This window comes from Lithobates pipiens, unplaced genomic scaffold (genome assembly GCF_037356315.1).
Source record: "Lithobates pipiens isolate NorthernLeopardFrog02 unplaced genomic scaffold, aLitPip1_a1.2 Scaffold_1, whole genome shotgun sequence".
Lineage (NCBI taxonomy): Eukaryota > Metazoa > Chordata > Amphibia > Anura > Ranidae > Lithobates > Lithobates pipiens.
The window spans coordinates 221180283-221203260 of NW_027507685.1; the positions used below are offsets into that span (position 1 = coordinate 221180283).

At 41.8% G+C, this 22978-nt stretch overlaps 1 protein-coding gene across 2 annotated transcripts; it reads right to left on the reverse strand.

Moving 5' to 3' along the window:
* Positions 1–1354: 1354 nt before the first annotated feature.
* Positions 1355–22974, reverse strand: DXO (decapping exoribonuclease). Of its 2 annotated transcripts, none has more exons than XM_077483170.1 (7): positions 22878–22974; positions 18778–19162; positions 13545–13771; positions 12039–12258; positions 8198–8333; positions 8019–8113; positions 1355–7941 (listed from the first exon to the last, which is right to left on the reverse strand). In XM_077483170.1, exons 1-7 carry the CDS (start codon positions 22894–22896, stop codon positions 7830–7832), a joined length of 1194 nt encoding a protein of 397 aa, XP_077339296.1. In that variant the 5' UTR covers positions 22897–22974; the 3' UTR covers positions 1355–7829. The 2 variants fall into 2 exon arrangements, with proteins under 2 accessions (XP_077339296.1, XP_077339305.1); XM_077483179.1 differs by lacking the exon at positions 22878–22974 and adding an exon at positions 22740–22870.
* Between the last annotated feature and the right edge of the window lie 4 nt (positions 22975–22978).

The following is a 22978-nucleotide window of genomic DNA, read 5'->3' on the forward strand; positions in this document are numbered from 1 at the left end:
CAACAAACAAAAAGAAAGGGTCCGTTTAGCATTCTGCTCAAAATAGATGTTCTCCTGGTGCTGCTTTGCCATTGAGCCGATGGCACCACCATCGATTTCGAAATTCGAGCCTTTAATTTCACCTCATATTTTTACAGAAAATCATTTTCATGGCTGGGAATCTCTTCATTACAGCTCACGTGCACTTCTTTTAAGATTTCTATTTCTTGCATAATTCTCCCAATAATGATTAGAAATGTGTTTTTCAAAAAATTTCCAACATGCCCGATCACTCAAATTCAATGACCACACGAAAGTGGGCCATTACTGCGGCCCACTAATGGTGCAAAATTTGAACGAAAATGTAGTTATGATTTTGAAAGAGAATTCTTTTGGAATTTGACCCATGTATGGCCAGCCGCAAGATGAAATAAACTTCCAATGTTATTTTAACCTAAACTTGCACCGTTTAGGAGATTTTTTTTACTGTATACTGCGCTCTGAAAGAACGTGTCTTTCTTCAGAGCCATGTGCTGAGACGGCTCCCACGTGGGAGTGACAATACGCAGCTCTGGTCAGCCACACAACCGGAGTCCATGGACCCCGGAAGGAAGACTGGTGCAGATTGATGCGGCCTTCAGCAGGGACAAGAGATTTGTTTGCAGGTAAGTTTCACATATTGTGCTAGTTATGCAATGCATACTTACTAGCACAATATGTCTTTACTTTGCAGGTCACTAGAAAATAAAAGGCCGTGCTTACTTTCTCTTTAACGCTACAAAATGCATTGCAGCTTCCCTGACACAGCAACCAAATTCCAGCTGTTGAAGTAAGACCCGTTTCACACTGGAGGTGTATTTCAGGCACTAAAAATAGCACCTGAAAAAAAGCCTCAGCTGCAAACCCAGTGTGAAGGCCTGAGTGCTTCCACACTGGGGCGCTGCACTGGCAGGGCATCACAAAAAGTCCTGCCAGCAGCTTCTTTGGAGCGGTGAATACACCACTTCTGCCCATTGAAAACAATGGGGCTGCAGCGTGTTGCGGGCAGATTTAACCCCTTTTCAGCCAATAGCGCAGTTTCACCACTGATGCCCAGGACGGCTCAGTGTGAAAGGGGTCTAAAGGATATAGTACATGATTGAATGACCTATTCTAAAGAAGTCACTTATAAGCTATATTACAACCTGTGCTGCCACACCTGTTTCTAGTCTACACTGGGAGTGATGGGCGGCAATGCAGGATCACAACTGGGAGACAGTGATCACCCCAGAACAGGATGTATCTAACCAAGGACCTTCATGGCATGGTTTAAAAGACTGGAAACCACTTTAAAAAAAAAAAAAAAAAGACATTAACATAAGTGCAAATTTAGTGATTTGGGTTTAGATCTACTTTAATAGACACTTACAAAACATTTTTACTAAAACAGCAAATATCTGATGACAGTGTGTTCATTTGTATGCATGCAATAGTCATTTGAAGTTTCCAAATGTTTGAAAAAAGCAAAAAGTGACTTTCCTTTCATCTGCTTCTCCACATTGTGGTCTAGATCTTCAGTGGTCTGTCACACTCCCCCCTGCTTAATGCTCCAATCAGCAATGCTGCTCAAGAAAAGTGAGCGCTGTGAACATTGGGGGGGGGGGGGGGGGCGTTGACAGATGCGCTGTGTCAAGCAGCAGTTGGCAGCGTGCTGCTTCCACAGGATATTTTAAACCTTACTGCAGCAAATAAGCTTGTTAAAACAAGAAACCCTCTGTTGTTGTTATTGCTTATGGAGTCTACATTACAAAAATTGTTGGTAAGCTTTAAAATTAAAAGTGGAACTATAGGCATTTTTTTTTTTTTCCATTTGGACAGCGTAAGATGGTATGACCCTCCATTGGTTTATTTTTTGCCATCTGTGCCCCATTGGGGATATTTCCTCTTCCTCCCTTTGTCTCATAGCCAAAACAGGAAATCCCTGAAATTTAACCATTTCAGCTCCAGAAGATTTTACCCCCCTTCATGACCAGGCCATTTTTTGCTCTATGGCACTGTGGTACTTTAACCACCTAAGGACTATCCCATGTACATTTATTGCGGCAGGGCATATGATTATCGTGCATGGCTCTGTGGCGCCGGAGGAGCACTCCCACTGTGATTGGACACAGCGGGAGCCAATCAGCGGGTCATGCGGCCGCAATCACTCTCTGGAGAGATAGAATGGCAATCTGCCTATGTAAACAACGCCGACCATTGTTCTGTCAGACAGGAAGAGAGACATCGGATTCCTTCTAATAAGGAACACAGATGTCTCTCTTCTTCAAGTCGGTCCATCCTCCACACAGAAAGAAAAACACTCATAGGGAACACAGTTAACCCTTTGATTGCCCCTGATGTTAACCCATTCCCTGCCAGTGTTATTTATAGTGACAATGCATTTTTTTTTTTTTTAGCACTGGTCCCCAAAAAGTGTCATATTTGTCCACCACAATGTAGCAGTCCCGTTAAAATTTATTGCTTATCGCCCCCAATACTAGTAAAAATTATTTAAAAAAATAAAGTCCATAAATCTATCCTATGGTTTGTATAAGCTATAATGTTTGCACAAACCAATGAATATACGCTTATTGGTTGGTCTTTTTTTTTGTTTGTAGTGCAAAAAATAAAAACCACAGAGTTAATTAAATACCACCAAATGAAAGCTCTATTTGTGGGGGGGTGAAGACATCAATTTTATTTGGGTACAACATCGCACAATTGCCAGTTACAGCACTGCGTTGCTTTATCACAAAAAAAAGGCCTGGTCAGGAGGTGGGGGTAAAACCTTCCGGCGCTGAAGTCGTTTACTGAAAATTGCACGGGCATGCAACTCAGTAGGCAAACAAGTTTTATTTTTTCCTCACAAATAGAGCTGTTTGTGGTCTTTGATCACCGGTATTTTGGTGGTTTATAATTGTAAGATTTTTTTTTTTTTTTAGTGGTTGAATTAGATGGACTTGTGTCTCTTTTTAACCTAACGATGTAAATCAAGACAGTTTTATTTTTTGCGCCATTAAAAAAAGAGGGGAAAAAAAAAAAAGAATTTTGAAAAAAAAAAGCAATATTTTTTGCTATAAAATAAATTCCATTTCTTCATACATTTTGGCCAAAATCCTAATTGTATAATAACTGGTTTAGGTGAACATTCTAGCACCTACAAGTGACGGTATATATATATATATATATATATATATATATATATATATATATATATATATATATATATATATACTGGAATTATTTTATACTAGTAAGGGCGGTGATCAGTGACTTAAAGTGGGACTGTTATAGTGTGATAGGCAAACTTACACTGGGCAGGAACTAACTGACACGAATGCAGTGATCAATGCTAATAAAATGCTCCGTCACTACTAAACTCAGTAATATGAAAATAGTTCATCCGACCCCCCCCCCCCCCAAGCTTATAAACCTTTTTTACATTAAAATATTGCTGCTATATACCTTTTTGGATGATCTGTATACCACAAGTACATGATAAACTGCAGTTTCTCCAGTGCTAGGAGTTCAGGTAGGAGGAGATTTCCCCTGTAGCCTTTATACACACCCACATGTGTGATGCCAATATTATGTGACCTGGCTATCTCTGAGATCTTCTCTCCAGCATAAAAGACACAACTGAGCATGTGCGGGTCAATTACTCTGCTTGTGTTAGCTGGCCTTCCCCAGATAGACATTGTAGGAGAGGGAGGAGATCTATGAATACAGGATCAAACAGCCTTTTTACACAATGCAGAGGATTAACCCCTTACGTTTCACAGCAAGTATAACAAGCATGTTATGCTGCATATACAGATTTTACTGTTGTGGGTTTAGTAACACTTTAATGACACTGGGCAGGAAGGGGTTAACATCTGGGGCAAGCAAAGGGTTGCGTGTTCGCTGTGAGATGCTTTTACTCAGGAATGTGAGGGGTTTTTTATTCCCTGCTTTGTAGGAAGACAAAAACTGCCACATCGCTGTCAGAAGAAGAAATGTTGTTTACATAAAAACAGATCTGTTTTCCATGAATCATTGGCCAGAAACTGGTGCTCTGTCTGTAAGGGAGCCATTTATTGCGCACGCCCCCTAATCAACATCACGCTATTTGGCCACTTTTAACCCCCTCACTAGCAGCTGAATAAAGGGTTAGACTCTTTTCACAGGGGAGGTGTTTTTTCAGGTGCTTTAGCGCTAAAAATAGCGCCTGTAAAGCACCTGAAAAATGCCTCATCTGCAATCCCAGTGTGAAAGGCCAAGTGCTTTCACACTGGGGCGCTGCGCTGGCAGGACGTTAAAGGGTCCTGCAAGCAGCTTCTTTGAGGCGCTTTAGGAGCGGGTGGCAGTAGTGCTTTGAACCCTTTATTTGCCCGCTGGCAGGGGTTAAAAGCACCCCGCTAGCAGCTGAAAAGCGCCTCTAAAAGTAGCGGCGCTTTACTGTCGACACCCCCGCTCTTTCAGTGAGAAAGCGCTCTTAAAGCTCTGATACCGAAGCCCTTTGGCAGAGGTGCACATTGATTTCAATAGGCAGGGGCGGTGTGGGAGCCGTGTATACACCACCCCTCCACCACCCGAAAGATGCTGCTTGCAGGACTTTTTGCAACATCCTGCAAGCACACCGCTCCAGTGTGAAAGCACTCAGGCTCTCACACTGGGGCTGCAGGGGAGGAGTTTTTCAGGCACTATTTTAGCCCAAAGGCACCTGAAAGAGGTCTACAACTACAGTGCGCAGGTCGGCAAGCATTTAAGGGAATCCCTTGGGGACCCCCAGGTCACCAGAACTAGTGTCCCCATTGGATTTTCCCTTCTACTATTATTCTGTCCCCAGAAAAGTAATAAAACAGGACAAATAGAGGACGAATCTCCCTAATGGGGGTCACAGACAGCAATAAAAACTCACAGGGGTTCAAATCTATTTCCATTCTATCCAAAACGAAATACATTTTTTTTTGCCTTTAATTACACTTAAAAATGATTGCAATACTAGCTGTGTTTAAAGTAACTGGATTTGGCTTTATGTAATCCCTTCTACAGAACTTATCATAGAAGAGGAAGGGTGAGTTAGGTGAGCCAATCAGCTGCGTGCCTAGACTTTTAGCTTTAAAGGGGTTGTAAAGGTAAATGTTTTTTCACATTAAGGTGAAAAAACATCTCTCACTGCCGGCACCCCCAGTACCCCCGTTTTACTTACCTGACCCCCTCGGAAATCCCACGCTCGCCCCCGCCATCCTCTTCGCCGCTCAGCCTGGCCGCTGATTGGCTGGAGTGGATGGATTGAAAGCAGCGCAGCCATTGGCTCCCGCTGCTGTCAATCACATCCAATGACGCAGCGCGCCAGGGCCATGTGATACAGCGAGCGGCTATAGCCGCCGGCTGTATCACGGGAGCGTGCCCGCAAGTGCTTCTCACCATGCGAGGGAGCTTGCATGAACATGAGAAGTTCCTGCGGGGGGGGGGGGGGGGGAAGAGAAGCAGAGACAGCCACCGAGGGACCCCAGAAGACCAGGTTCGGGGCCACTCTGTGCAAAACGAGCTGCACAATGGGAGGTAAGTATAACATGTTTGTTATTTAAAAAAAAAAAAAATTACTTTACAATCCCTTTAATTGAACTTGTCGTCAGGAAAAATAGGTCATTTTGACACAGCTATTACAAGTACCATCCATCTTTCCATGTGGAATGTTTAGGACCAAAAAAATCCCTTGCTTTTTATCCTTTTTAAAAAAAAAATAAAGTAAAGTACAGAAAAATCTGTGTTGATCTGTTTGAAGTCCAGCATGCTCCTAACAATTCCCCACTCTACATGCACAAAACTCAATTTTTTTTTTTTTTTTAAACCAGAAAAATAACTGCCTTGCCTATCAGAGGTCTGTGGAGCATGACTACAGCTAGGGCAAATAACCTGTCAGCTCCCGCAAGACTTTTGCAAGCCTAGTAATGATGCCGCAGGAAAAAATATAAGCTGTTTTCACATCAGGTAAAAAGGTGAAGAAAAAAAAAAAAAGGGGCGGGCTGGGACATGCTCTAGGTCAGGGGTGCTGAACCATTTGTAGAGTGAGGGCCACTTCAGTGGTTTGGTAACCGGTCGTGGGCCACAATAAAATGAAATGGTTCGGAATTTCACATTTTTTTTTTTTTTTATTTAGAATGGTAAAAAAAGATTTTAACAATCAGGATCATTTTCCATGGGAACAATCCCAGTTGAATATTTACCCGCTGTTTAAATCACAAAAAGAAAGTGGATGCCACTAGTGTGAACAATGACAGTTTGCTTTTTATAAGGACTCTAGGTCAGCGGTTGCAGGAGGAAAAATGTAAAAGGAGTGGTTCCTGTATATGCCACCACCACTCCTTCCATCCAAGTGTAAAACATGGGCCCCCTGGCGTATGGAATATGGTCACCATTGTGACCCCGAAGAGGGGGGTAGTGGTGGTGAAAAACCACTATGGGGTTTTACCCCCCCCCCCCCCCCAAACTGCAAATGTAAACAACCCCCTATACTGGCCTGAGCTCCCTATCCCCCTATAAGGCTGCTTTCACACTAATGCACTGCGGTCTACCTGCAACCACTGGGGCAATGCATCTGCAGCTTTTCTGTGGGTTAGCTGCACTTTGCCATAGACTTCTATTATATCTTGTGGGTGTGGTGAACTTTCTGAAAGCACACCAAAACTGCTGCATTCATGAGTTTTAGTGCCCTTTTAATTAGCACATACATTTTAGTGCTTTTTTGCATTTTGAAGATTTGCACTACAGTCCATTTAACATGATTTCCTATGGAACACTTCTGTAGTGCAAATCTGCAAAAGGCATAGGTGTGAATCAGGCCTTAGTCCACTGCTCAGTGCAGCTAACCTGCAGGAAAGCTGCAGGTGTTGTGTGTCGCACCCATGGATCAGTGTGAAAGGGGTGCCAATATGCCCATTGTAAAAAGCACAGTGTATGTGTTTATTACACAGACCTTCTTTTCCTCTTACGGCTTCTGCTAGCATTGCTCTCCACGCTACTAGAAAGGTCTCAGGTGAAGTGCATTTGGCTTCAATCCACCTAGCCAGCCCTACAGAAGAAGGAGCTGCTTATGCAGCTCGAGTTTCCTCCACTGCTGGCTTCATGCACTCTGATGCTCTGGGATGGCGAGTCGGCAACCAGTTGATTGCAATCTGGGCTTGCCGACCTGCCATCCCAGAGCATGGAAATGCGCTTCCCTGGTTTGAGGTTGCAGGCCACATCAGAGCGTTACACGGGCCACATGTTGTGTACCCCTGCTCTAGACGAAGGTTTGAGGGATACATTTAAGCAATGCCTGGACATACACTTTTAGTGCTCCAGCACACCCCCTACATCTCACAGTGCAAAGATCATACCTTTGTGGCCTACAGAGGGTCTTGCTCTTTGCAATGAGTGATACAGGGGTTGTGCAAAAGGGTTCTGCTTTAGAGTTAATATTTGGCACAGCTTGGGGGGTGCAGGTTTTGGAAGTATGTATACCTTGTCAATCTGCACTTTAAATGTAAGGACCAGCCTATTTTTGTTTTCAGAAATTAAAACTTGCAAAGCCACTTAGAAGACAGAGTGTACACTCGGATGAGTACAGTGAATGCAGTGTTGACATGTCCTGACAGCTGCTGAATGCCTCCATGGCTGCAAGTACAACAATCTGTTATAAAGTCATGTATTTTGACAGCTCCCTCCGGTTTTCATGTTAAGTGTGCACTTTCAGGCTATGCGTTCACCAGTCAGGTCCAGATGTTTGTCCTCAGTAGAAGGCCTGGCCCTGTCTTCTTGTCACCAGGCTACTTGATGCCGATCAGCACCAAGTCGACAGTACAACTTTAATGTGAAAGTGCCTGCACGTACCAGTCTGGAAGAACAGGATCAGATGGATTTGATTCAATAGTGAATGTTATGTCTGAACCTGGCTCATAAGAGAACACATAGACAACCCTGTAGAAAATAGGAAATCAGATTAGAAACCAGGGAAGTGAGACTGCCAAAACCATATCAGTTGCAGTGGCTCTTACCTTGGGTCATCCTTGGTGGCCACTTTCTTGATATGAGACAGGAAGGCATTGCAAAAGTTCATGCACACCGCAGGGTCCCAGCTCTGACTGTCACCCTACCAAGAGACAAATCTATTATCAAGATACAGAAAATCGTATCACAGGGACATAAAGAGAATGAAGTTCTATCTTCAAATTACCCGCACTAGATGAGGGATGTCTGCTGTTCGATAATTCTGTAAGGATTCGATTTTTCCCTGCTGATTGCGAAAACCAGCGACGATTAGAGGAATCCCGAGGATAAAGGATTGACACCACCATTTCAGGAGCTTGTATCTGGTGGGTAAAAATTAGCACCTTTGACTATTGGCGGACCACTTCAATTTGAACTTCAGGCAGACAGCAGAGACACCATTGCAGATATGCAATCTTTAATATATATTATTTAACCACTTCCTCTGGGGGATTCTTTTTTTTTTTTTTGCATAAAATGTTAAAAACTTGCGTTTTTTTGCTAGAAAATTACTTACACGATTACATAATTTTCTGAAAGCAGAAGAACTGTAGAATAAAAAGGATGGTAGTTTCAATTTTTTTTTTTTTAATTGCACAACTGTTTATCAAATCTCTATTTTCAGGACAAAAATGCACTGAAGATAAATTTTATTTTGTGTGTATAAATACACTAAAGATACATTTTGTTGTAGTGTGAAAAATGTATTTATATATATATATATATATATATATATATATTTTTTTTAAATATATAAAAAGCAGTAGGTTGTGTCTAGGAAATAGATGCCAAATATGTCATATGGCATTAAAAGTGCTTGCGCCCTGTGAAATGGGGGGGGGGGGGGGGCTTGGCGGGGGGTGGGAAATGATGGTTCCCAAATTCATCAAATAGGCAAAGCTATAAATGTTTACAGCTCACGAGTTTAGAGGTAACTTTAAGTGAGGGATCTGGAGTTATTCCTCTCACCCTGGCATGGGTGGCAATACCACATTTTTAACCTTTTTTTGTGTGCTTGTTTTAAACAACTTTAAAGCCTGGATGTACCAAACGTGTCTAAATGGCTAAAAACAGTTAAAAGTGGAATTTCAATCCTACCCTAACTAAGCCTAAATCTACTCCCACACCCCCATTCTAAGACTATTCTATTTACCCTTAAAAAAAAAAAAAAAAAGGGACAAATGCTTATACTTACCTATTCTGAAGCTACTCCTATACGGTCACATGACTGACTTCCAGCTTCAGTGTCGAGGAGAGGCAGCAACATCATCTGCAGATCCTGGGCGATGTTGTCACCCATGGACTTACTATGGGGCAGCTGTTGTCAGTTGTTCCTCCTCTATACTGAAGCCGGCACTGAAAGCCAGTCATGTCACTGGACTGGGGTGCCTTTACAATAGGCAAGTAGAGACATAATTTGTGTTCCATGTTAAGGACATGTCCAGTAAGATCAACCTTATTACACACCCTTGTATCATCTGCAAAAAGACATTCCTTACCCAACAAACCTTTAGCTATATCCAGGGTCGGGACAAGGGATGGGGGGTGCCTTCCTTCTGTTGCAAGGCTGATAGGAGTAGTGACAGAGGCAGTGATTTTTAACAAGTGAGTGACTGCTGGGTGTAGGGTCCCCCAAGCCTGCAAATCATTAACAGAGGAGGGAGCACAGTTTGGCATCCTTGCAATGGGTGCTGGATGACCTTGTCCTGGCACTGGTTATATCATTTACATATAGATTAGGACCCAGTAGAAAGTCTTGCGGTACCCCACTAGTGACTGGTCGCTGTTCTGAGTGAACCCCATTTACAACCACACTCTGGTATATATCCTTTAGCCAACTGTAAATTTACTGAACCACCCAAGGGATAAGTCCTGGCTTGTACAGCTTTTGTATTAGATTATTATGTGGAACTGTATCAAATGCCTTGCGGAACTCAAGATATGTCCACAGCACCATCCTGGTCCAAAACACTAGTAATATAGTTTAAAAAAAATAAAAAATAAAAGGGGGGGGGGGGGGGAGCGTCGCCGAGCGGCAGATGTAGACAGATGTGTTTACTGCTCTCTCCACCAAAGATCCTGTGTTTTGTCCTGAGGGTGACCAGCTATAGATCCCATTCTGCTTAATTTACATACTGGAGGAAATGTACAGTACTGTACTACATCTGTGGTGGCTTGGATCGTTCTTCTCCATGGCTTAAAAGCAACTTGCTCCTTCCCTGATCTGTCGAGTCAAGATGGCACCCAGCCACAATGCTCCACAAGGGAAATCCTACACTTCTTGTGTCTCCCCTGAGGATTTTTCAGGGGCCCAGTCCAAGGCAGATGACACAGTGCCTCTGGAAAATCTATCAGGACCACTGACTGGGACACAGCAAGTTCACTGGCCTATTCCTCTGCTGAGCCATCCATATCCCCTGGGGAAGGCCCAGGGCTCACAGATATTATGGCAGCGGTTAATAACTGCAATACATTGATTACAGTTTTCAGGGATGAGATTAAGGGGCAGATGTCTCGTATCAGACACGATTTACAAAAACTGCAGGGAAGAATGTCTGCACCAGAGGGACGTATTAGTACAGTGGAGGATGACATGGAACCCTTGCTGCAAGATGTTAAACATAATGCACTGCTTGTTGTCCAACATGCTACACTTCTAGACGATTTGGAGAATAGAATGAGGCGCAACAATGTACGTGCAATCGGCATACCAGAGCGCACAGAGGGGAAAAACCCTGTTACTTTTATTGAAAACTGATTTCTCACAGTATTTGGAAAGGTGTCATTCACTCCCATGTTTTCCGTTGAGAGGGCACACAGAGTGCCAATGCATCCCCTGCCTCCATGTAACCCTCCTCACACTTTCTTGCTTAAACTTTTATTTTAAACTATGAGGACAGAGATGTAATTCCTGCTAAAGCCAGAGGTATGGGTGGAGCGCTGGCTATCAATAATTACTAAAGTTTCCTTATTCCCGGATTACTCTGTAGAAGCACAAAAAGAGCTAAATTCATTAACATTAGACGACATCTCCAGGATCTCAACCTGCAGTATGCCATGCTTTTTCCTGTGTAAGTTCACCCTACAGATTCTTCTGTAAAAAAAAAAAAAAACGTACCCTTTAAAGTATATAATGCTGCACTTCAGTCGGGAACTTTACCTCAGTCAATGAACGAAGCAATTACTTTGGTACTACTAAATATGAAAAAGACGCTTTACTTGCTGTCTCATATAGGCCCATATCCTTGCTAACGATGGACGTCAAGCTGTTTGCTAAGGTTTTGGCCTCCAGATTGATGAAGTTCATACAGAAGATCGTCCATAGGGATCAGTGTGGCTTTATTCTGTCCCGTTCCACTAAACAAAATAGACGCCTTTTCTTGAATTTTCAAATGCCTATAGAAAACTCTGGTAAGGAAGGTTCCTAAAAAAATGATTCTCTTTATGGCAACCATGGCTAGACGTTCCAAGTCTTGCACGGATTATTGGAGGGATAGTGTTGTGAGGAAAGATATCCATCTAGTGAGGGGTTGGTACATGAGAACGTTCTCTTTTAGGTTATCTTGTCAGTTTTGTTTTTTATTATTTCCTATGGGTCTTGTTATTTCCTTTCTATACTTTCATTATAACCTGCTACTGCTGCAAAGTACATTGTGAAAAATTGTACATATGTACCAATTTTATTTTAAAGGTCAAAAGATTACTTTGACCGTTTGCTGCTTAACAACTGTGGTTTAAGGGACTTACCAATTACTCTTACATGGTATATTGTAATGTAAATGATGATATTCATGATGCAGTTGTCAAATTGTTGTATTTTGCAATAAATCTTATTTTCTCATAAAAAAATAAAAAATTATATAGTAAAAAACATCAGATTAGTCAAACATGATCTGCTCTCAATAAGCCTGCAGTGATACAACAGAGTGGAAAGTCTGATTCTAGATTGGATCTTTTTAAAAGGTAATTCTTACAATAAAACCCTAAAACGATTATTCTCTACAGATTTACAATAGCTTCTCAGTTACCTGTTAAAGCTGCGCTGTTGGTGTGGGTTCTTTATTTGTGCGCTTGTCTTCAGTTCCACATAGCTAGATGGAGGTGAGGGGTTGGCAGCAGAAGCGTCCGTGCAGTCTACCTCTCCTGCCAACAGCAGAGAATGGGTGGCCAGACGACCCAAAAGAACACTGCAGAATGCTTCATTGGTGTTCACCACCTCAGATGGGCAGGGATCACTGTAGGGGGTGTCTGGAGATGGAGGGCAATGCATGTTAGTAATGTTCATTACAAAAACTGGGGAGGCAACACAGTAAAGAAAGCAATTTGGATTTTTGGAATGAATTTGATTTCAAATTAGATGTCCAGCCAGCTTCTTGAAGTGAACTTATGGTTAAGCGATGACCCATGCTAAAATTAAAGCAATTATATTGGATAAAAGTTCCTACATACGAGAGGCTCTGGAGCCCTTGGGTGACCCATTTCTTATCCCCCTGTTATGCTTATAGCTCTAATGCTATGCTCTCTTCACCAAACCCTTGAGGTCTGCCAACACACCCCCATCCTTCCCCCCACTACTCCAGTTCCCTCCCCCCCCTGGGAATCTTCGCTAAGCAATCCCCGTATGTGCCAGCATCTTCTACCATAGCCTAGTCTCCCAGACCTAATGCGTTAGTTACTAAGCTCCTCTATCAGGGAGCCTCATTGCTGTTCCCAAATTTTGGGATTGGGGATGACACAGAGATTCAAAGCTATACCTATCTCCCCCCCCCCCCCCCCAAAATTCCGCACCCCTGTAGTTAACATGCTCTAAGCCCACATCAGACTCACTCACCTCGATGTAACCTTAATAAGGGTAACCCTCCTTGCCTTACCTTATTTCTTCCTCTCAGATGTTTTTGGACAGTTAACTAATGTCACATTAGGCCTGCTTTATCCTAAAGACCCTGACAGTGTCACTCTCACCTCTATGCGGAATTCTTTTAATTTTGTTTGTTCGAATAACTGCTCAAGTACCGCACGTATTGTCTTCCCCTCATGGCACAGTTTTCTTCCAGTTGGGGTGCCTAAGGGTACTAGATAATACTCTGCACCATACCCTCAACCCCTGGAAAGGCTGGTGATAGCCAGTCACTCATCACCTATACCTTTCCATGCAATGCCTATTACTGATTGCAAGTTATACTTATTCTTTCTGTTCATCTTGTAAAACATTAAACAAGATGTGAACTTGTGGTCACAGTATGAAAATTCAAGTATGTACATATACCTTAATTTATTTAATTGGCCAGAATAATAATTTAACACCCAAGAGCTTGACGCACCTAAATACACTACCATGGATTTACAGGTGTCTTCCAAAACCCTGCTGCCAGGGGAACAGCTGTCTAAGAGAGATAGCAAAATGTCCTGTGTGCATGAGGCCTTAGAACTAAAGGCCAATGCAAAGGACTTCCAAGAGGAAGTATTAGTCTGCAGTATCCCTCTAAGAGCTCAGAATATAGGAGAATTGAGAATATAAAAACTGCCTTACTTACAAGCACATAAGAAGCTCTCAAACTTATAACCAGAGTACATGAGCTTCTCCTGCTCCTCGGTTCTTCCCTTCCTCTTTTTATATGCAGCTTCTGTCTCCCTCTCGCTGATGTACAGAGTACCTCGGAAGAGAGTGACAGCCAGGATCCAGCCTTCTTGTGTCTCAAACGGTGTACAAAGCATCTTAGTGAGATGGCCCCGCCAGGTGACAAAGTCTCGATCAACAGGTCTGTGAAAGAAGAGAAACATTAAGGCCATCAATGTACCTATGCTTGCTGCATGACTCGTTACACTCCATTAGCCACCATGTGAGTGTGTTCTGAACTTCAGAGCCATCCCCTCCCATCATTTTAAACATAATAATCCTAAAAAAAAAACACTGCCAGACTTCTCAGGGCCAAGCAGTGCTATTTGGGTTGCGAATTTAACCCTTTCAAAGGAATCAAGAATCTCCTCACACATGCGCACAGTTTGTAGTATAAACATTGTTATTTTCAAAATGTCATGCATGAATGCCTTTTGGAGTATAGTGTTGAAGTACTAAAGAGAATAAAATCTGGAGCCTCAGCATGGAAAGCATAGCCCAAGCATGGGCAAAGTCGAGCAGCATAGGTTAGTATGTTAAAAGTGACAAGAGGGCCTGGGGTGATGAGGCACTCCCAATACAAGTAAACATACCTAGCAAATCTGAACATAAAGAAAGTACACGATTACAAAATACATAGGCAGAGGTAAAGTTCAGTCCAGCACCATGTCTGAGTGGTACGATCACCTGAAGGTATATAGAAAAGCCAACTTTAATTTGAAGTGGAGCACGGTCCTATCCTCCCACCTCTGGACGGATCCATAAAAGCGACAGTCAGTCAATCTTGATGGCCAAAAGGAATGCTCAGGAGATGGGAGCATCAGCTGCCTGGATCTACAAATGATTCTCACCAGCAGTTTTTACTGAAGATGTTCTTCACGTATGTGTTCATCATATGCTCAGATCAGTAATGTAGAAAGTGCTAAAACCAGGAACAGCCAGCCTAAGTGCATTTCCAGAAGGCAGACATGGAATCTCCATGCTTTTCCAAAGATGGGGTCATTAGATTTGTTTTATCTGACCCCATCCAAAAAGGTAGGCACAATCTTTGTCTGCACTCTCAGGAGACTCACAAACATGGCAGGTTTTACAAGAGCACCCTGTTCTGCCTGGTGGATTATTTATTATATAATAGAGAATGTGACATATGAGTGGGAACAGAGCTAGGTGGGTCTTAGCCCTTGTACACACAGTCGGAGATTCTGACAACCAAATCCGTCGGATTTTGTCCGAAACTGTTGCATACACACGGTCGGACAAAGTTGTCGAAAAATCCGATCTTTCAGAACGTGATGACGTAATTTCATTACGATGGGACTACGTTCAGGCTAGTAGCCAATAGCTTTGATGTAGGAATTTGATCTGAGCATGCGTGGCACTTTGTCCAATCGGAATTCTCTACACATGATCGGAGTATGTCCGATCGGAGCAGTTTGTCGGAAAATATTTCCAGCAAGTTGGAAAATTTGGTCCGACTGATATTCCGACGGAAACAGTCCGATGCATACCACACACAGTCGGATTATCCGACAACACGGTCCGATAGGACACATTCCGACGGATTCTCCGACCGTGTGTACAAGGGCCAAGAATGACTATGAGCTATAAAGACACTGTGGGCAAATTGGCCAAACTAAAAAAAAAAAAAAAAAAAAAAAAAAAGGACTTCTGGTTGGACTGACCATTTAACCTCGGCGCAGAGAGTACGCAAAATATGCGGCTCTTGGCAGGTGGGCCTTGACGCCAAGAGGCCGCATATCATGTGACCACTGTGACAGCCAATCACAGCAGTCACATGATCATAAACCCCACCCTGCCTCCTGCCATCAGAAACCCCTTAAAGGGCCAAGAGGCGCCAGTGTTAAGGGGTTAAACTTAAACACTAAAGTTTCCTTACCCTTTTGCCCACCTAGATCCCAATCCCAGGCATTGTTTACATTCTTCTTGGTTTCTTAATCTGATCTCTGTGCGCATGCAATTAGGCCCGATAGATTTTAATAGATGTATACATCTCGTTACAAGGACATCTAAAAGTAGGCGTGATATATTAGGCAGCAAGTGAACTTTTGAAGTTTGTGTGTTGAAAACAGAAAAAAAAAAAAAAAAAACGGACAAGTGTAAGGATTTGAGCGACCGACAAGGGAAAAATTTATTGGCTAGACGTCTGGGTCAGAGCAACGCCAAAAATAGCTCTTGTGGGATGTTCCCCTTCAGCACTAGAGGATGTAAACTTTCCAGAAATTTTGAAGCTGGGGGGGGAAATCAGTGTGGAATAACTTTGCAAATTGAAAGTCATCTTGTTACACTGAGAACAGGAAACGCAAAAGTATACTGCATACTGTATAGTGCATTATACTTGAAATACAAGTAAAGCTTATTCAGTAAATAAACTAAACTAAACTTGCTCTTAAAAAAAAATCTATAAAAAAAAAAAAAAAAAAAAAAAATATAAATGGAATAACAAGGGCTGTATATGTTAAGAACATTACACCTATACATGAGATCAGGAAACCCCCCCCCCCCCTTCCCCTCATAATAATTTATAAGCTTCCTGCCAATATGCATTTTCAGTTATTGACAATGCCAATCCAGAAGCATATATTGCCCTATGGAGAGCTTGAGCAATGTTCTCCTGATTTTCAGGTGTCACTATAAATGAAGATTGTGTGTTTTTGGGAGGCCGTGGTTTGTAACACTTCCTTACTTGAAGTTGCTGCCGATGAAGAAACACTTTGTGATAATCCAGAAGCAACAGAAAGAGCCATTCTGGAAGGAGAACTCTGGAGAGAAAAGCTACTTGCACTTTTTTTTTTATGGTCCTCCACATTTCATTCCATAAAAGTATATTTAATGTCTTTAGGGCACCTCTGACATGCCAGGATGTGTTTTTCATCATCCATGTAGCATTTAGAAAATAATATTTCTTCTCACAAGATTTGCAAATTGCAGCTTTGCTCTCAGCAGAAGTTGCACTGTGGAAATGTTCCCAAACGCTAAATTGGTCTCACCAATTTTACTGAGAGGAGACTATAGGCAAACATTATGCTGTGATGGTGGAGAACACTAATAGGAATCATTTAAGGTAAAAAATAAAAGCTAAAAGCTGATTTTTCAGACAAATTTACCCTTTCACCTGTCAATTAAGGCCTGAAAGGACAGAAACGATCATCTACTGTATCCCAACAATCAACCAACCGTAGGAGGTACAAGATGAAGCCTACAAGCAAACTAAACTGGAGCCTTTCCCCTGCAGCGCCTCATGCATGCATATTTTTCTTGTGTGAAAACTGCATTGAGAAGTACAGTGTTGCTTGAACTGTATTCCAGCATTTGCTGGTCTTCAGCTAAGAGAACTTGCAATAATTTAAGACTACATAAAGTCTCAGAACCTGTCCTTAAAGTCTTCATGTTATATAATTTTAATACCATGTCAGATATTTCACTTATTGTAAAAGAACATATTCGAGATCTTGGAGGATGTAAAAAAAAAAAAAAAAGTAGTATCTCCCAAACTATCAGACGAAAATGTATATTATACATAGGACGTATCTAACCCACCCAGAAGATAGCACTTTTTAAACCCATGTAAAATCCAGGATGCCGCCAATGCAATCACACCCCGGGCTCCTTTTACCACCTTATATGGGCCTGCCCAACTATCCAAGCGTACTGGATGCAGGTGATACGCTTCCTGCATGACCAGATGGGCTCTCCTGCTACCCTGTTGCCTAACTTAGACGCTGACAAACCTCTTCGAACCTTTTTACATGAGAGACCCTATTCCTGACGAGGAAAGCGGTGGCCCGAAGGTGGATACAGGCCCCGCCCCCTACAAGCCAGTGCTGGAAAAAAAAAAAAAAAAAAAAAAAAAAAGGAGGTCAATGACACTCTTCCATATAAGAAGCTGATCTATGTACACAGAGGGTGTTCGCCCAAGTATGAAAAGGTCTGGAGCAGATGGAGAAACGTGTACTTAATATGCTCACACCTCATCTCCCCCTTCCCTCCCTTTTTCGTTTCTCCTTTTCTCTCTTTTTAATACATATATATTGTGTGATGACTCCACCTCTATTGGGTATTTTGCTTTATGCTACACAGATACTTTAATGTGTTCATGTATGTACCATTGTTTTGGCCATGTTGGTCTGTAATCGATTTATGTACCATGCATACATTTTTCAATAAAGTTGTTTTTTCCAATTAAAAAAATAATATAAAAAAATTATAACATATTCCATACATTTTTTTTTTTTTTTTTAAATGGATGGAGATGGAGATGACCTGTTGTGTTCACAATTTTTCAAAAATGTTCCCCCCCAGGCCTTTACATCTCTAGTCAGGACCTACCAACAGTGGTCTGAGGAAGGAAAACCAGCAAACTGGTGACAGGGACATGGACAGCCAATTTCATTGATGCACATGGGGAGTGAAGACTGATCAGTGTAGTCTGATCCAATAGAAGGGCTACTGTGGCTCAAATTGCTGAAAAAGTTAATGTGGATTTCGATAGAAAGGAATCAGAACATACCGTGTTTTGCAGTTTGTTCTGTATGGAGCCGAGTAGCTGCAGACCGGTCATGTTGACCATGCTAACCCGTGCCCACAGTCAAAAGTGCCCACAATGGCTATGTGAGCGCCAGAAATGAACCCTGGAGCAATGGAAGAAGGTGTCCTGGTCTGATAGATCAAAAAAGAAGCCACTGGAGGAATATAAATAATTCTGGGGGCCTGGTGAGGAGGCTGTGTTCTACACCTACTTAGGGGAGTAGGAGCAAAAGGGAAGGGAACTTTATGTATAGGTTTCCTTGCCCTTCAAGAAGATGGCAATGAACATGCAAATCATTTTTTTTTTTTTTTTTACACGTTGATGATAACCGGCTTGGAGTAGCGGCACTGTTTTTTTTTAAGGCCAAGAAACAACTGCTTAAAATATTGAATGGACATATAGCCATAAAAGCATAGGTTTACTATATGAAGTATCCACAGTACCACTCTGTGATGATACATTTGTTTAATTAATAAAAGCATATGTATACGACCTGAATCATTGCCCACCCGCAACATGAAATGCAACCATATGATAGGACCAGACATTGCCAAGTAAATACAGTCATTTTGGCCGCCATGTATTTATACAGTTATAGTCTCACCTCTTGCTCTCTCCATGGCCGCTTCCTTTAATAAGTCCTTTGTTCTCCTTTATCCAGGTGAGTAGATGCAGGAGACCCTCCTTCTCATCTTCATTCCTCCGAACGTAGTGATCTTTAAATCCTTCCATCAGGTCCCACCCAAGAGAGTCACCATCCTTTTTCCCTCCTTCAGGTGGACGGTAATAGCGCAATCGACGACCGTCAGCATGGAAACCACGCTTTTCATCCAGCGAGAAGAAACCCACCTCGGAGGGCAGCCTGTAGAAGGGGAAGGAGGTCTGGTAAAGGGATGGCTGGGTTTTCAGGATTGAAGGCGAACTGGAAGGGAACTTGCACGGAGGGACATCAGATGGAGCCTCATCACAGCTTCGCTTGAGAATTTTCACTGAAATAATTTCAAAACGCAAAAGCACATTTTATGCCATTGCATATAAAACATTTTGCCTACTTTGTTTAACCTTTCCTTGCTTATTATATAGATTTCTATTAAATTGGAACTTTCCCCTCTTAAACAATGTTGATTATTTTTAATCTTCATGTTGATAGAAAAGTATATCCATTTACTAATACTAGATCTCATTTACTTGTTTTAAAGCTTTATTTATTTATTTAAAACACATTTCTTCAGTTAGTTCCTGGTTGCTTGCCTGGGCAAATGAGGCCATACATTCCAGGACGTCTTCAGGAGGGGTTTCTAAGCTAAACACTCTCCTGCCTGAATGCTTAAAGGGGTTGTAAACCCCCCTTGTGTTTTTTTCACCTTAATGCATCCTATGACTTGGGTCGAGTCTGGCATTCATGTCTATGGACGCAAATGCTGGACTTGGGAGCACGCCCGCAAGGTAACCCCCCAGGAGAGCGCTTCTCCCAGGGGGGTATCTGATGTGGGGAGGAGCAGCGAGAGCTGCCGGGAGACCCCAGAAATGGACAATCGGGCCACTCTGTGCAAAACGACTTGCACAGTGGGGGCAAGTATGATACATTTGTTGTTTAAAAATAAATAAAAAACAAGCCTTTACAATCACTTTAACCTAAGTGCAGATGGGTTACAGGATGTAAATGCTACATTAATTATTTGCCCTTACTTAAGATGGCCACAGCCAGAAATGCTAGGGGGTGGTTTTTCAGTGGACATGCTCTTATTCTCTTTGCATCACATATAGATGATGAGATATTAAAAGTATTTAGCTAAACTTTAAAGGGCAACTATACTACAGGTACAGGTTATCCATTAACTCAGCAGTTATCAACTTTCTCGATCTGGGAGGGCCTCAAGTGCGGCCCCAGACATCACCAAAGTGCCACACATTGCAGACATAATACAGGAGATGATCAGAGAATGCAGATATTGTACAAGAGATGGTCAGAGACTGCAAACATGCTAAAAGAGATGGTCAGAGACCAGGGTGGATAAAAATCAATGATAAAAATCCAAAAAAAAAAAAAAATCTTATTTTTTTTATTTATTTTTTATCAAATTTATTTTAATAAAATGCTTTAGGAGTAAAAATATCTAAAAAAGATTTCTATTTAAGACACATTAATAATTTAGTTTATTCAGCGTGAAATGGGTCTTAGTTATGTAGCATGCGGCTGTATATTCTGCAATATTTACATTTTTTGGTAAACTCATTCAATGAATCAAAGCTTTGCAAGCTGAGATATCATGCACTGCTCTGATGCATTTACACAATTTCACAGTAACTATGAGATAAAAGAAAGTCTATGTACACTACAAACTGTATGATTGAATCATTTCTGATATCGCTGTTTTACTAAACTAAGCTTATTATTCTAAATAGGAAAACTTAAATTTTGTTTTCAGATATTAAAGATTCTAAACTACAAGCAAGAATACGTCCTTACATTTAAAGAGCACCTGTCATTTCAGATCCATCATGGCAGCACCTGTTAGCGGGCATCCACTCACCTGCTGCTCCCGCCACGTCCCTCGCCTTGTGGTGTCCCATTAAAGTGAATGGAGCTGTTGGCGAGTCAACAGCAGGTTAGAGGAGAAGCTGCTGCCGGACAGAGAGGACAGTTGCTCTTAAAAAAATTATGATTTAAATTGAGTTGATTTAAATCAAGCCTTTTTTACTAGTGATTTAAAGTCACTTGATTTAAATCAAATCCATCCTGCTAGAGACTGCAAACATGGTTCAGGAGGTGACCAGAGACTGTAGACATGGTTCAGGAGGTGACCAGAGACTGTAGACATGGTACAGGAGGTGACCAGAGACTGTAGACATGGTACAGGAGGTGACCAGAGACTGTAGACATGGTACAGGAGGTGACCAGAGACTGTAGACATGGTACAGGAGAATGCCAGAAACTGAACAGGCTTCAGTAGACAGTGAAAGACTGGATACATATTACATTAAACTGCTAGAAATCTTTGCTATAAAAATGCAATTGGGAAACACAGATTAGTGTCTGCCGGGGTCCTGAGAGCTGCACAAAAAGTACCAAAGGGCTGCATGTGGCCCCAAGCTAGGCACCAGGCTTCAACACCTTTGCCAACAGGCATCCAATTTTAATGTAAAAAACAAAACAAAAAAAAAACCACACTATATAATCTTTGGCCTAAAAATTGCTTATAGCACCGAAAACAATATATTTTTTTTCCCGGAAAGCAAGGCTGTAAAATAAAAAGATGGTATTTGAAACTTTGATGGCACCACACATTTGTGTGAATCAAAACATACTTTTATTTAAAAATGACATTCAACTTGGTGTTTTTTTTTTCCAGTTTTGGATAGAGTAGAGAAAAGTTAGAGCCCCTCAGTCAAGTTTTTATTGATCTCTGCAGAGATCCACCCCTCCATTTGTACTGGTGACTATTTGTCATCTAGAAAGAAAGAGGAAATCCAAGATTTTGGAATTGTCCCCAGAACCCAGGCGAAGAGGAAATCTTTCCTGTTCTGTGGATACCTGTCACTTTGGAAAATTTCCTATAACTTCCTCTTGCATCTCTGGGACAGGAAGTGAAGACACATTTCCCCAAAAAGGTACACAGACAGCAAAGCAATAACCTGCCAGGGGCTCTAACCATTACCCACTCTATCCAAAATAAATTAAAAAAAGTTTGCGCTATATATTTAATTTTTGTTCACATAAAAAAAAAATATATATATATATTTTGTTGCTATGTAAAATACTGAAACGGTGCCAAAAAAATAAAATAATGATAACTGGCAATATTAAGAGTTAAAATGGAACTAAAGTTCCTCTGTGACAAACAGGTTCCCTATGTGCCCAGTAGGGAACCAGCCTTTTGCCTTAGCCAAGATGGCGGCGGCAGCACCCGAGAGCCGATTAAAGAATCAGCTCGGGTCCAGACACCACTGGATTCGTGGACAGGTAAGTGTCCTAATATTAAAAGTCAACAGCAACAGGATTTGTAACTGCTGAGTTTTGATTTTTTTCTGAAGGAGCCTGGAGCTCCAATTTAACCTACTGGGAGCCATTTTTTTAATTTTTTGTCTGATCGTTTTTTTAACTGAAAAAAATAAAATAAAAAAAAAACATTATGTATTTGATCAGTTCCAAAAAAACAAAAAAAACAGATGTTGACAGAAGGGGATGTAAATGGATGATCATTCACTTACATTATCCATAAAGATGCATTAATGTCAGTTTTTCCATCTGTCAACAGATGGATGAAAAATAGACAAAACAGTCGGCATGTGTGAAATGGAGCAGCCCTACCGCAAAGTAGAATTGTCATTAAACCTTACAATTTGTACACCAGCAAAACACAAACTGATATCCAAAATCCTCCATGTTATAACCCCTTCCAGCTCATCAGTCCAGAGCTGACCTCCCCTCCCCCCTCCCCCATGTATCAGCATTGGCTAGAATGTTATCACTTCACTCACTACACAATTATTGCACACAGTGAGAGTGCTGAGACCAAGCACAGCCAGGCACATAGGAAACACACCAACAGCCATCATACATACTCCTAGAACACGGTGACAGGTTCTCTTAGTTCCCTATAATGGCTGTACTGAGCAGTACGCCGTGCAGTAGCCCAGCCACAGCCTGTATGTACCAATCTCCTGCCCTTCATCCCAGCTACGACCAGAATCAAACCCCACCTTCTCCATTGTCCTCCATCCTTCTTCTGTTTATGTTTCACTTCTATCGTGACGTCTAAGAAGAGGCGCCGGAAGTTCCCTCCCACCACTAGAGAACACCT